The sequence below is a fragment of the Balaenoptera ricei genome, chromosome 1 (assembly GCF_028023285.1).
Source record: "Balaenoptera ricei isolate mBalRic1 chromosome 1, mBalRic1.hap2, whole genome shotgun sequence".
Taxonomy (NCBI): domain Eukaryota; kingdom Metazoa; phylum Chordata; class Mammalia; order Artiodactyla; family Balaenopteridae; genus Balaenoptera; species Balaenoptera ricei.
The window spans coordinates 25,430,659-25,446,244 of NC_082639.1; the positions used below are offsets into that span (position 1 = coordinate 25,430,659).

The following is a 15,586-nucleotide window of genomic DNA, read 5'->3' on the forward strand; positions in this document are numbered from 1 at the left end:
AAAAACACTTCCTGAGAAATGGGCTTTTGAGACTTCCCTGGTGGTCCCATGGTTAAGACTCCACGCTTCCACTGCAGGGGGCTCGGATTGCTGGTCAGGGAACTAAGTAAGATCCCACCTGCCAAAAAGAAAAAAAAAAAAGAAAGAAAGAAATGGGCTTTAATTAGCATGTTTACATATGTTATTTTATTCTGTTTTTATAGCAACCTCATGAGGTAGATATTGCCTCCATTTTACAATGAGGAAACCAAAATTCAGAGCAATTAAAAAACTTTTCAGAGTTCACACAACTGGTGAGTGGCAGAGTAAAAACCAGGTCTTTCAGACTCTTAAGGACTACTACTGTCCAAAGCACTACTGTTACAGAATTTTAATGGGACTCTCGGTTGTGTATTTAAATTATTGACTTTGTCTCTTTTTTTTTATTTTATTATTTTATTTTTGGCTGTGTTGGGTCTTCGTTTCTGTGCGAGGGCTTTCTCCAGTTGTGGCAAGCGGGGGCCACTCTTCATCGCGGTGCGCGGGCCTCCCATTATCGCGGCCTCTCTTGTTGTGGAGCACAGGCTCCAGACGCGCAGGCTCAGTAGTTGTGGCTCACGGGCCCAGTTGCTCCGCGGCATGTGGGATCTTCCCAGACCAGGGCTCGAACCCGTGTCCCCTGCGTTGGCAGGCAGACTCTCAACCACTGCGCCACCAGGGAAGCCCTGACTTTGTCTCTTCATTAAGATATGACTTTGTACTTTTTTCTTGATGCAGATTTTAATTTTTTTAGTTCGTTTATCCCCTTTTCCCCAATTCACTGCTAAATCCATTTTGTGTTAAGAACATTTGAATGTCTCTGTAGAGGTTTCCACTAGAAGTGGAAGAGCAAACTGCTCTTATTAGAAGCAGGCTTTGGGTTTCCTAGTCACCTTCATCTAGCTTTGGTGCTTTCACCCAGTCTCCATTTGAAATTAGCACTTTCTCATTACACAGTACTTTGTGTTATTGCTTTAAGCTAAGCAGACTCAGAATTTTGCCTTTATTTAAAAGAAAAAACTAAATTAAATTCTGTTTATCCTATTCAGAAATTGAGAAGATTCAGAAAGGGGATTCAAAAAAGGACGATGAGGAGAATTACTTGGATTTATTTTCTCACAAGAACATGAAGCTGAAGGAGAGGGTTCTGATACCTGTCAAGCAGTATCCCAAGGTAAGGGAAAGAGTGCCTCACTTTGAGTTGTCTTTGTAGTATGAGAGTATGTAGTGTGTCTTGTAACGTGGGCTGTAGCAGAAGACTTACAGAGATTGTGATGTGTCAGAAACTTAAGCTGGTGAAGGTTCTGTCCCATATATGTATCTGGCAGTTGAAACATACAGGTCCGTCACTAATAGCATAGCTATAGCCAGGATGGAAATATAATCATCTTTTTATTATCAAAAAAAAAAATTTTTTTTTTCTCAAAGTTTCTTTTTTGGAAGGCAACTAGTTATATTTAGTTTATCAAACCAGTACTGCCAAAGGGTACCATATGTCTGTTCTGTTCTGAAGTAACTGGCTTTAAAATGTTTATGTAAAAGTACGAAGGGTTGCAGTGTGATATTATGGAAAGAGTGCCAAACTACATCAGGAAATTCAAGTCTAAGAACTGCCACTTTCCAGTTGTATAACCGTAGGCTAATCACTTTATCCGTACAGCCTCAGTATATCCTTCAGTAAAATGGGAGTGATAATACTCTACCTATTTTACAGGATTATTGAAGATAAATAATACGTGTGGAAATATTTTATAGGAACATATGTGTTTAGAAATCTGTCTTTATTTTCTGTCAGTTCAATTTTGTGGGGAAGATCCTTGGACCACAAGGGAATACAATCAAAAGACTGCAAGAAGAGACTGGTGCAAAGATTTCTGTGTTGGGAAAGGGCTCAATGAGAGACAAGGCCAAGGTAAGCTCACATTAATGAGGCAAGAAGACACCCTAATGCCTTCCAGTAGCCCAGAGTCCAGTATAGATTCCTTATGGAAGCTAGCACTTGCATATGTACAGAATGTGATTCCCTTAAATTTGCATTGGATGTAAGAGATTATAGACCAGTTAGTTAATTCACTTCTTTGACAACGCTGGAAGAACATAGGTGTGCCCTGGTAATTGTTTTCTTTCTGACTTTGACTGCATAGTAATGGAAACAGCAGTAGCAACTTTGGCATTAGTAAGCTTATCTATGAAAACTTGGAAGGGGAGCTGGATGTACTGAAACTTACTGAGACTAAAGACACTAAAATGTGAACAGCACATTCCCTTTCCAGTAATGTGGAAAAGTGAGAGCACTAGTGTTGTGAGTGCAGGTGAGTCAGAGGATTAGTTGGCTGGTTTGTTTCATAGCCAGCTGGAATGTGAGGCCCTCAAAAAGAAGATATTACAAAAGGAACCATGAGTAATCCTGACAACAGAACCTAATGCTTTTTTTTTTTTTTCCCATGCCATAGCCCCATACTCTTCATGCTCTTTGTAAGTGTGGAGAAACTTACCACTGAAACAGAATAGTCTTAGCCTTCTAGGGTCAGCTTTTTAGATGAGACATACCTGCTACAGCCTAAGAACTTACTCTTTCAGGCCTCCTTTTATGCAGCCTAATTGACAAACATGTTTTCTCAGACCCTCTTTTGTCCACTCACATTTCTCACTAGATGAATACAGTTAGGGCTGAAGTATGTTATTCTAGCTAATGAGATTTACATGAGATTTTCTTCTCTCTGTCCTGACTTTTTTCCTTCCCTAGAACTTCCCAGACCATATAAGCAGATAAGAAGAGCTGGTGATTAAGAGCTCTACCTGGGATTTAAAAGCAAATGCTTGGCAATAAATGAATGAATGGATGAATGCTTGGCAAACAGCTGTTATCTGAATGGAAGCTGGAAATAAGTTTGTCTCTTGTATACCTTCTAATAAGAGCTCCAATGAATACACCAGTGATTCAAAACAGAAGAGCAGCAGACTAATTGCAGGTTTAGCAGACTGTGTAAATTACTATTCTCCAGAATTTGTTTTGCTTTTTTCTTACACTTTTCTATTTTTTTAGGTGTTGGGGTCATTTCTCAGTGTCTCTTTGGCCTAGAGGTAAAGGTGTCATTTTCTCCCTAGTCCAAGTGATGTGATGTTTTTGTGCATCTTTCCCCAGGAGGAAGAGCTGCGCAAAGGTGGAGACCCCAAATATGCCCACTTGAATATGGATCTGCACGTCTTCATTGAAGTCTTTGGACCCCCGTGTGAGGCTTATGCTCTTATGGCCCATGCTATGGAGGAAGTCAAGAAGTTTCTAGTACCAGTAAGGAAATCTATATCCTGTATCTTTTGAGCAAGAGAAAACTGGGATCTTGTGCTTATTGCTAAGGCAGGGTTTCTTATCCAGGGTCTCTGCATAACCTGAAATTATATACCAAATTCTGCATTTATGTTCATTTTTCTGAGGTGGTCCATTACTTGTATCTGGTTTTCAAACTAGTGTGCCCCACGGCCACTCTCCCACTCCATGTCTAATGTGGTTTTAGTTGTATACCAGTATCTTTTGTCAATATTTTGGATCCACAGTGTGTCTGGCATTTTAACATCTGGTTAACAGAGATTTAACGAGGTCTTCACTAAATTGTGTATTTTGGTGCTAGAGTGGAACCAGAAGGTTATGATAGGAAAATGACTAAGGTGGTCATAATCCCCTGCACTTAGGGGGGTTTTATTCTAGACTCTAGAGAGTCTAGATGATAACAGCAAGAAGCCTCTAGCCTCCAGTGTTAATGGATTGAATTCTGACCTGAGTGCATTCAGGGCTTTCTCTCCTGGAGGAGTTTACTCAAGTAGAGTTGATTTGAAAGAGGCATGATGGTTGTAGGCTTAACTGTTGATGATATTAGACAGATTGGTGTACAGCTCCTTTCAGAATGTAACTAAGGCCCTGGAAGAATTGGGACAGACCAGGTTACCTGTGTTGCTTATTATTACCTGGTCAGAGATTTCATTCTTTGAGTAAGTAGAAAATGATGAATTTTTGCCATTTGGTAAGACCTGTTAGTTTTCAGAGTTACTCTGAAAACTACTTACTGTTGAATATTTAATAACCAAGTATGAATCTGGAACCTTAAGAAGCATTTGGAGTACTATTCAGGTAGAATTGAGTAAGCATCATAGTTTCATCACTGAGAGGAGGTGATATATAGTTCTTGGTTTTCTTGTATATGTAAAATGAGGGAGTTGGAACTGTATCAGAGCATGTGAGAATTGGTAGAGCAAAAATTTATAGGGTGTGTGTACCTGTAATGCTGAGCTCCAAGGATTCCAACACTGTCTCAAATGTCTCAGCAGCTGCTTTGCTTCTAAGTATCTCGTCATCATTAGAGTGTTCAACACGAAACAGCCAATTTAAAATATCCTAGGAAAAACTCAGAGCTTGTAAATTTTCCCTTGAGGATATGCTTTTTACTCTTTGAGGTATATGTTGAAGCATCCCGAGCCATCCGTTTCCTGAAGGACTGCAGGGGAATGCCCATCTCCTCTTTATCATTAGTCTCAGCATATTTCTCAAAAGGGCTAGGTTTACAAGGCTTCCATGTAAGTGGATCTTCAAAAGAGAAGCCTGCCAGGGAGATCTGGGTTTCCTCAGTGTTGCTGTGGCAGTTAGAGGAATATGAGCAAATGGCCCATCATTGGTCACTTGATTCTCCAGTGTGAGTCTCAAGCAGCAGAAATGTGTACGGTAGGAGGAGGTGAAGAGTTGAGTGGGGGGGGGCATCTCTGTGGTGACTAGAATCTTCTAGAAGCTGTATACACCTGGGATATATAAAAATGCATGAAGTATTAAGACTGAATGATTCTCATCAGGAAATACGTGAAAAGATTTGCAAATGGCATTTGGCTCAGTTCTTCCCCCTGTGAAGAAAAAAAGTGAGCCTATTTTTGCGTCCATGACCAGAGCCCTCCGTTTGCCCCTTAGAACCTGGTACAGTAGGAAGAGCACTGGACTGGGAGCTTTATCTGCGTCATCTTGGACAAGTTATTATATCACTTTTCTGAGCCTCAGGTTCCTTGTTCATCCCAAACATTTGTTAAGTATCTGGTAGGTGCCTAATACTGTGCTTGGGTCTGAAGTTACAAAAATGGCTCTTGAAGAGCTCACAACCTAGTGAGAAAGACATACAAACAATTCTAAAATGATGTGGTAAGTGCTTAGAGAAAATTACATGGTGCTGTGGGAAAAGAGGAAGGAGTGAAGGGTTGGCATCAAGAGAAAGTTTTTCAAAAGAGGTGAGGTAATATTTTAGATTAAATCTTGTAAGAGAGTCCCTCAGGTGGACAAAAAAAGGCAATAATATAGTCTGATGATTCAAAGCCTAGATTTTGGAGACAGGTAATTCTGAATTTACATGTAGAATCTGCCACTTAACTAGCTCTATGTTCTTAGATTGATTGCTTTATACTTCCCGAATCTGTTTTCCCAGATGTAAAATGGGAAGATCTGCCTACTTCAGGGTTAATTTGAAGATTAAACTGAAAACCCTATGTAAAGCTTATTATATGGTACCCAGCCATAGAACTTCATTAATGGTAGCGGCTTTTATTATTCTAGAAAGAGGAAACTATTTGCAAGAATGGATGTGTAAGAGTATGCCATGTTCTGAACTGCAAGTTGTTCAGCATGGCTTGAAAGGAGGTTATACATGGAGAGAGGATGGAAGTGATCTGGAGAGCTAGGCAGGGACCACATCATGAAGAACTTCATCTGAATAATGAGGGGTCTACCGTCAAGACTTTCCTCAAAGAGGTGACAGGTAGAGTGCCATTTGACTTCAGAGAATGAATGACCTGAGACTTCATCTGGACTTTCAAAGTTGTTCTTAGCATCCAAGGCTCGTATGGGCTAGATGCCTTCTCAGCAGAAGGTAGAGAATAACACTCCTCATTATCTTTTATCCACAGGATATGATGGATGATATCTGCCAGGAGCAGTTTCTAGAGCTCTCCTACTTGAATGGAGTACCAGAGCCCTCTCGTGGACGTGGGGTGCCAGTGAGAGGCCGGGGAGCTGCACCTCCTCCTCCACCTGTTCCCAGGTATAAATAATGGAGACAACTAGAAATGGGATGTGAATTTGACTGCTGGTACCATCTCTGTTTTACTGGTGCTCGTATCTCCAGCTTAGAAGGGGTCTCAGGATTTGTATGTTGCATCAGGAGTGGAGTTCTAGGGAGTTCCCTGGTGGTCTAGTGGTTAGGATTCGGCGCTTTCAGTGCTGTGGTCCGGGTTCAATACTTGGTCGGGAAACTGAGATCCTGCAAGCTGCATGGCACAGCCAAAAAAAAAAAAAAGAGTGGAGTTCTAGATCTTGGTCACTTTGACCATAGTCAGGTACAGTAGTCCTGAAGCTTTAGGACTTCAGGACTAAAGCTTTTTAAAAAAGCTTTTTTAACTTCTGGACAGTTTTAGCATTTTTAAATGGTCTTTGACTTTAGAATTTTACCTTTGGTGATTGACCTTTATGGACTGTTCAGACTCTCCAAGGCAGACGCTCCACTAATGAGACATTAACAGGTCCACCATGGGACCTGGGGAGCCTTCCAATATGGGTCCTTTACCCACCTACACATTCATCTGTGTTGTTTTGTTTTGGCTGCGCTGCGTGGCTTGTGGGATCTTAGTTCCCTGACCAGGGATTGAACCCTTGCCACGGCAGTGAAATCGCCAAGTCCTAAGCACTGGACCACCAGGGAACTCCCCATTCCTCTGTGTTTTGATAATAGTCTATTTAAGGCATTGTAAAATCTCCTATCTAGCTCCAGAATTTGCAAACAAATCTGAACATGAAAGTAGCCTATTTATAAAAATCTCCATTTGAAATAAACTTTCTTTTTTGCAGGGGCCGTGGTGTTGGACCACCTCGGGGGGCTTTAGTGCGTGGTACACCAGTGAGAGGAGCCATCACCAGAGGTGCCACTGTGACTCGAGGAGTGCCACCCCCACCTACTGTGAGGGGTGCTCCAGCACCAAGAGCACGGACAGCAGGCATCCAGAGAATACCTTTGCCTCCACCACCTGCACCAGAAACTTATGAAGAATATGTAAGACATTCGGACAATGCCATTTCCTAATACCTAACAGGTTGCCAAAGGAAGTTGAATGACAGGGCCTTGGCCCTTGATGTAGGTGGCAGGGACTGCCTGTAAGATATGGAATCTGCCCTCTTCTCTTGCAGTGAATGTTAAACTATGAGAAGAGTTTTCCATTTTTAAGCATGGTTCACTGTATGTATGTAGATTAAACAGGAAATAAGCTGTCCCTTGATGTTTAGTGTGTTACTAAAGGAACTCACACTACTACTGCTGATAATGCTGAAGTTCAACCTTGTACCTTATTTCCTGCCCACACTGGAAGGGTTTTATAAATTTGGTTGATTGTTTTCTTTTTTTTTTTTCTTTAATCCTTTCTTTCTTGACTATTCCACAACAGTTGTTAACATTTTGGAGGGAAATTCCATGTTTTGTTAATCCAGAAGCCCGCCATACTCCCATGGGATATAATTACCTCACCTACTTTCTGTGATTCTGACTTTCTGTTTCATTTTATTTGTTCTAGGGATATGATGATACATATGCAGAACAGAGTTATGAAGGCTACGAAGGCTATTACAGCCAAAGCCAAGGGTGAGTCAGGCAGTAGAAGTGCTGTTTCATGTCCTCGGGATGGATAAGAGGGAGTTGGAGGAACTGAGAGATTTAGGCAGCCCAAATCTAAGGAGCAGGGTGGCTCACCTCTCTTCAGGGTGTCTTCTCTGCTTTTGACATCTGTAAGGCACACACTTGGATCTGCAAATTTGGATAACTGTGAATCTTAAATTATAGTGTAGAATCTGGGGTTAGCAGATGAAAAATTCCTGAGCTGTGACTACATGGAAACAAAGGGAAAAGGCCTTAAAATTAGTTTGATTTATTATTAAAAAATGTCACAGCCACATTAAAGTTGCATAAAGTTTAAAAGGATACTAGAATCCCACTATTGTACCTCAGGTTCTTTTCTGCTCTTTTTTTAAAAAACATTTTTTGTGTATGTGTGTATATGTATCTTAACTGTGATTGAAAAGGTCTCCCATAATTCTATAATGGGGACAGAACAGTTCTTTTCATGTTTCTTTAATCTCTTCCAGTTAGCCCTGTGAATACATGTGTGTGTACACTGTGGTTAAGATTGAGCTTTTTCACTTTAAATTGTTGCTATTCATTTTTCTTTGCTATAGTTGTCACAGTTTTTAAATGAGTACCTAGTGTATACATGCTTTGGAAATATTTTGTGGTTTGGAGATGGGGTAAAATGAGCATCTTTTTGTTTTATACCCACAGTAAAATGACTGAAATATGGAAATATTTGGGAGAAAGGTAAAACTGAAACATGGTTACTATATAGCTCTAACACTCTGTCTTTGGCTTTCAGGGACTCAGAATATTATGACTATGGACATGGGGAGGTTCAAGATTCTTATGAAGCATATGGTATGTCTTTATTTCTGTGGTGGGACAAAATGTGCAAGTAAGTGCACTGGAGAATGCTGGTGACCAGATTATTGGGGATCAGTCATGCATCTAAGGAGAAACCTCTGATAGAAGGCCAACATGTTGATAGATGTGGCAATAGGAGTCGTGCTCTTAAATTGTGTGGTGTGCGGTAGAAAGAAGGACTTACTGAAATGAGATAGGTGTGCTATTACTCTTGGATGGCTAAGCAGATGTCCTAAACTAGGGCTCAGGTCTAGGTTGGCCTGGTTGGAGCAGCAGGCTTTTCAGCTGATGTTGATTCTTTTTCTACTTTAGGCTGGGAGATGGCTAGGCCTGGGTTATGTTGCTGGGCCTTTGCTGCTGATACCTAGGCCACAGTGGTGGATAAGAAGAATTTAATCATATCCAATTCTTCTGCCCCACCTCATTTTTAAAAACAATTTTGGATCTCATCATAAAGAATCTCAGTGTAGAGGAAATGCTAGCTGAAAGAAACCTAAACAGCAAGAGCAGGTTGGGGACAAGAACAGTGCCTGTTAGATTAGAAACTGGGGGCTGAAGCCAATTCAGGGCAGTACTGGCACCAAGCTCCTTACTGTCTTGGAGACATCTCAGTTCAGTCCTATAATCCTAAGAGAGCTATAGATGCTGGAATGGCAGCAGGACCAAACTGCCTTTCCTGAGGCTTGGTTGAAAACACATTGCTCAAGAGTATCCTCAAGAGCCAGTTATGGCCCCGTATTAATGGGTCCCAGAGGGAGTACCATGTGGCAGTAGATGCAGAGAGAGCAGCCTTTTAAATGTGAGGTGTTTCCGGCATACCCAAGGGAAGTCCAGAGACTTTGGCAAGGGGGTCAGCAGTTGACCATTTAAGTTACTAGTTGACAGTCTCCCTTACCCCTAACTGAAAAGAGACAGCCTCTTAGGGTTCCCACAGACAAACTCCTCTACTCCTCAGCACAGTATGTAGTAACCAGTCAGCTGCTTGCCCAGGGAAACAGTTTTTTACCAGTTCTAGCTAAATGGTACTGGACAGCTGCCATCCGTAACACTGCACTGCTCTCTGCTCATATGCCACTATTTAGAAGGGTGGTATGATTGCTCCAGGGTATTTCCCTTCATCGGTGAGGCAGCACAATGGGGCCTCTGTATGTGTTTGACTAAATTACATTTCTGTTTTGCTGGAGAAAAGACTGCACTGAAATAGGCAGGCTGCTCCTTGTTCTCCTGGTATGATGTTGCCACCGTTAATCTGTTCTGATTTCTGCCTTTATAAGCAGAGTTAGAAAAATAAACTGTCTTGTTGGTACCCAGAAGCCACTTGGAAAATGATGGACATATCTGTTTTACTAAAGGTATAAACAGGCTTAGATAGCGTAGGACTTTGTGCAACATCCATAAAGGAGTTGTAGACCTGTAGTGATGGAAGCAGATGTTTGTGAATGCAAGCAGCTAGAGAAATAACAGGCCTGGGTAACATCTGGGGGTGAGTGGGAAGAATAAGCTTATAAACACAATTCGTGTTCATAAGAGATCAGCTCTAGTAAGTGATCATCTCTCCTATAGGCTTTTCCCTGTCACAAAGGAAAACCATTTGAGGATGTCAGTCATGTTGTCTGGCTTCTCTGGACTATTGACACAAAAAAGGAGATAATGAATTCTCCTAATGAGTGCTGTTAACACATTTGATTGTACTTCCCACTGCCAGAGCAGTGGACCAGCTCTGCTGGTGGAGGGCTCTTGAAACGTGGCCATTGCTTGCTCTTCCCAGGGAGCCAGAGGACATTTCTCCATGGGGAAATCAGACTTGCTGTTGCATGGAAAGGGAGCTACCTGCTGCTTCCAATCTGAAAGACTTCCAGAAATTGTCACCTTACCTGTGGCTCTGTGCCAAATTGCTTTGGAAACAGGAAAGAGCATTGCAGATCCACTGAGGTCGATTTCCTCATTGTCCCAAGCAAGGTGTTGGGTTTATTCAGGTTTGAGGGCTGGAGTATAGATTATGTTGCCTGTGGTCAGCTGCTTTCCTGGATGTCACTCCAAGTCCTTCCTGAACTGTTTCCTCTGTCTGTCCACTCAAAATTGTCCTACAGTTGGAAAATTGCCTAAGCTGCTCAGGAGGGCCAAGCAGAGTAAAAAAGTAAGGACCACCCAGGAGGTGGCAAGACATTGGAAGCAAAGCAGTGTTTTTGGTGATCTTTACCAGGTGACCTACGCCTGCCCATCTGGAAATGCCATTGGCACATGGGTTATAAACTGTTCTTGCTTTTTCCCCACAGGCCAAGATGACTGGAATGGGACCAGGCCATCGCTGAAGGCCCCTCCAGCTAGGCCGGTGAAGGGAGCATACAGAGAGCACCCATATGGACGTTATTAAAAACAAACATGAGGGGAAAATATCAGTTATGAGCAAAGTTGTTACTGATTTCTTGTATCTCCCAGGATTCCTGTTGCTTTACCCACAACAGACAAGTAATTGTCTAAGTGTTTTTCTTCGTGGTCCCCTTCTTCTCCCCCACCTTACTCCATTCTTAACTCTGCATTCTGGCTTCTGTATGTAGTATTTTAAAATGAGTTAAAATAGATTTAGGAATATCGAATTAATTTTTTAAGTGTGTAGATGCTTTTTTTCTTTGTTGTTTAAATATAAACAGAAATGTACCTTTTCTAATAAAACAGAAGTTGAGTAAAAAAAAAAAAACCACAAACCTGTTAGTTTCAAAAGTGACATTGCTTGCTTAAAGGTTCTGAAGTTAAGGCTTGTTAACTTTCTCTTAGTTTTGACTTGAGGCATCCCGTAAAGTTGTAGTTGCAGAATCCCAAACTAGGCTACATTTCAAAATTCAGGGCTGTTTAAGATTTAAAATCACAAACGTTAACGGCAGTAGGTGCCACCATGTAAAAGTGAGCTCAGACGTCTCTAAAAACGTTTCCTTTAAAAGCACATGGCGGTTGAATCTTAAGGTTAAATTTTAATACGAAAGATCCTCATGAATTAAATAGTTGATGCAATTTTTAACGTTAATTGATTTAAAAACAACAACAACAAAATTAGGTTCGTAAAACTGACTTTTTCATTATGTGGGTTTTGAAATCTAGCCCCAGACATACAGTGTTGAGAGATACTTAGTGGGAAGTAGGTTTCGAAGAGGTTGATTTGGGGAGAGGGGCTGGCCACTTGAATTTGATGCAGAGCTTTTTAGTCACGAACAACCTTTCAGTAATAGTACTAATAATTAACATTTCAGTATTTTAAAAGGCAAAGTGTTTTGTCCATCTGAGATTCTGCACTCCATGAAAAGCTCACTTGGACACTGGGGCCAAAAGCTGATGATTTTCTTAAGTTGACAGTTGTCAATATTGAACTGTTACCAAGGTAGTTAGTCAAGTATGTCTCAACACTAGCATGATATAAAAAGGGACACTGCAGCTGAATGAAAAAGGAATCAAAATCCACTTTGTACATAAGTTAAAGTCCTAATTGGATTTGTACCGTCCTCCCATTTTGTTCTTGGAAGATTAAATGCTACATGTGTAAGTCTGCCTAAATAGGTAGCTTAAACTTATGTCAAAATGTCTGCAGCAGTTTGTCAATAAAGTTTAGTCCTTTTTTAATCAAAGTAAATGTGATGAATTGTCATTTTTTTGGGTGGACAATAAAATAGTTTTCTCTTTCAAATAAACTTAAATTAACTCTAAAGTTAATGGGCTTGTTAAAAGTTGGAGACATTCTTAAAAGTGGTGGGGGGGGATTTTATTTTAAGTTTACCAAAAAAAAGTTTATGAGTTGTTAAGTTTTAGTTTAAAAATAACCAAAGCTTTTTCACCCCCTGGAAGTTGTTGAAAGCAGTTTTACCCAATCCTTATCACAAGCTCTAATTTTTGGAGAGAAAAATCCAACTAAGTTGAAACTTGGATTGGTTTCCATACATAGGCCTCCGTACTTAAAGTTCCAGCCATCCTAGTTTGCACCTTCTGTAGAGCCCGTAGGTGGCCCTAAGAGTGACACCAAATAATCTCTGTGAGCTTGGAAAGGGATAGCACTTGCCTTTAGATAATGACAATTCAGCAAACCCTGGGTGCCCTTAAGGGTTTCCCTTCCAATCCCAGAAATGCTGTTAATAAATCAACTGGGCTGGGGCAGGATCTGGCATGATAGCCTGGCTCTGAACCTCCCTCCTGAGAGACCAAGAGAGGAAATGATGGAATTGGTTGACCCTGTTTCCACTCCTCTACATTAATTCTCAGGGTTCTCATGCCTTCCCTAAGGGAGCCACCTAAACTGCTCGGGGGTGAAAAATCCTCTTGTATGAAGTGCCAAGCTGCCTGCAGCAGTGCATGATGGACATTTTTTTTTTCTTTTTAAAACACACCAACAAAAAAATGTATTTGTAGATTGTGATAAAGTGTAAATAACTGAATTTTCAACCATGGTTTGAAGTCAGCTTTCAGGGCATTATGTCTTGTTTTGATGAAAAGAGATCACTCTATACCCCCCTTTTTAAAGGAAAATTATCGCAAGAGAATCAGGATGTGTAAAGCTAACATGCATCGCAAAAAACCAAAGGTAACCTAAATGTCTGATTTTAATAGCACATATTTCTCTTTTACATAAACTGTGACAGCAACTTGCATAAACAATTCTTTAGCTGTTAATTTTAATGTTAAAACTTTGCAAAACTTGTTTAATAAAAATAGCTGTAAAAAGAAAAACCATATGCTGCCGCATAAATTAGCCATAACTCTTAATAATCCTGCCCATCACAAGTGAACTGTAATGTAACCTGGGCACAAAGTCTGACATCTTAAATGACACATTGTAAAATTTCAATGACTGTAGTTTAGACCTGCTGCTCCCCAAAGTAAAGCTTTCTGCTCAGCTATTTTAAAATGTACAAGGATGTGAGCCCCTATAGGTCCCCGTATTGATATTCACAATGAAATGTTAGTTAAAATTTCTTTAAAGTTGCATGTTTCTCTCCTGTAGTGTGTAAACTGCATGCAGGATCTCTATCTTTTATTTTGTATGTCTTTAGAACTTCCTCTTTAAAAGACTTATCTTTTACTTCTCCATTTTCAGGTGATTGAAAACTCCTGAGGCATTTCTTGGAGTAGAATGGGTAGTGAAGACCCGTGTCAGGTATGTTAAGGTGGCTTTCTATTAAGGATATTGGACTTTTATCCTAACTAAAACAGTTTTGCCAGGTGGTAGCCTGGGAGGTAATCAGTGGGCAAATCTTGCTTGTATGTAATTTGTACCGTATTTACAACATGACCATGCTTTTACGTTGGTTTACAGTCCATGTTGAATTTACTTGTAATGACCAGACTGTCAGCTTACATCTTTTGACTCCCACTATATTTTTTCAATAACCTGATAAGGTGGTGTTTCATTTGGAGTTCATTGGTTATAAGCAACAAAGTGACTGGCTCATGTAAATGAATTTACATTTATTGGATTTATTGGAAGGATATTAGGGGTCCACAGATTTAATGTGAAGGCTAGAAAATCTGGCTTGGGAACCAGAGTGGCTACAGCGAACTGGGACAGCAGTGGTAGACCACAGGAGTGGTTCTAAAGCTGGGATTAGCTCCTTGGACACTACTGCTGGAATAAGTACACTCTTAGCCATGTTTGGTTTCAAGGTTCAAGTTCTAGGGAGGCAGAGTGTCAGACTGGATTAGCTTGAGTCACATGCCCATACTTTACCAGTATGCAGTAAGAAAAAACTAATTCCTCAAAAGGAAGTCAGGGTGTTATTAGGAAAGAGAAATAGATACTGAGCAGCCAAACGACAGTTATTCAGTAATAACCGTATTTTACAGAAGTAACTGAGACTTAATGAGGGTAAGTGACTTCCCAGGGTCACATAATTAGTGTGGGTAGTAATCAAGCCCAAGTTTATGTGTTGCCAGAACCTAACATCTTACCTCTCATACTATACCACTTTCAATCTAAGAAAGGGGTATTTCTCACACAGGAGAGACCCCTGGTTAGAGACATTGTGGTGGAGTAGAAAGGACATGGAACCTGAGAAACCTGGAGTTGAATCTATGAGCTCTCTTTTGTTTGGTGACCTAAAACACATCACTTATTTCCACACCTGAGAAGGAAGACAGGGATAATGTACACTTCACAGTGGTTGGCAAACTGAAGGAGTTCAAATATATATAAGGCCAACCAATTCCGTGCCCTATACATAGTAAATATTAGTGTTCTTTCCCTAAAAAAGTTTAACTCCCTGGTTGGGTAGCTGGGGGCTCTGACAACTGAGTGAGCCTTCCTATTGATTTTTCCTCTGCCCCTGAGTAAGTTGTTAGGGTTATGAGGGCACTGAGGAGAAAGGATCCAACTAGGTAGGCCAAAGATATTGTGTCCTTTGACAGTGAAATTTGCCTTCTTGGAGATGATTTCTTCCAAACCCGCCTCTCGGCCAGGAGCCTCTGCGATACGGAGGCTTCAAGGAGGGCCATGTGTACTGAGCATGGTTCTGTGCATCCAGAAGTCCTAAGTTTGATACTGGTCACATGAATGGTTAGGACATTTTAGGGGAAAGTCCCTGAATGCAGAGAATTTAGTCTCAACTCTTCCTAAGGTAGTCTTAAGAGCAGAATTTTGGGGAAACTTCTTTCTTCATTTGGCCTGTAATTTGTGCTTGGAAAGGCAGGTTCCATTGTTGGCAGACCCAGGCCTGCCAGTGGTCTGCCTATTCTGGGTATGCAGTTTCAGTTCCAGTGTTTTCTATCACTACCTGTGAACTTTATTACATCTATAAGTTTTAGAGCCAGGGAAGACTGGGGACCTGTCCTGGCTCTGCCTCATCATAGCCCTTGTCTTTGTTTTAACAACCAAAAAAAAAAAACCCTTACCCCCTGTCTCATTTCTTTTTTTTTTTTTCTTAAGCATAGTGAACTTTTTTTTTTTTTTTTTCGCTGTGTCACATGACTTGCAGGATCCTAGTTCCCCAACCAGGGATTGAACCTGGGCCACGGCTGTGAAAGCACCGAGTCCCAACCACTGGACCACCAGGGAATTCCCTGTGTCTTATTTCTTTTTTTGATTTGAA

The 15,586-nt window shown here is 40.9% G+C and overlaps 1 protein-coding gene across 2 annotated transcripts in view; it reads left to right on the forward strand.

The window, feature by feature from the left end:
• Positions 1 to 15,586, forward strand: part of KHDRBS1 (KH RNA binding domain containing, signal transduction associated 1) — a 35,793-nt gene that overhangs the window by 12,386 nt on the left and 7,821 nt on the right. The window contains exons 2-10 of one of the 2 annotated variants that reach the window (XR_009502501.1): positions 1,068 to 1,192; positions 1,814 to 1,930; positions 3,164 to 3,310; positions 5,953 to 6,086; positions 6,890 to 7,091; positions 7,606 to 7,673; positions 8,458 to 8,516; positions 10,799 to 10,991; positions 13,600 to 13,659. Coding sequence is in view for 1 of the 2 variants with exons in the window: in XM_059917780.1 (XP_059773763.1) it covers positions 1,068 to 1,192; positions 1,814 to 1,930; positions 3,164 to 3,310; positions 5,953 to 6,086; positions 6,890 to 7,091; positions 7,606 to 7,673; positions 8,458 to 8,516; positions 10,799 to 10,896 (950 nt within the window). In the remaining variant the exon portion in view is untranslated. Of the gene's footprint in view, positions 1 to 1,067; positions 1,193 to 1,813; positions 1,931 to 3,163; positions 3,311 to 5,952; positions 6,087 to 6,889; positions 7,092 to 7,605; positions 7,674 to 8,457; positions 8,517 to 10,798; positions 12,145 to 13,599; positions 13,660 to 15,586 lie in introns of those variants that run through there. The other variant, XM_059917780.1, reaches the window with a different exon arrangement.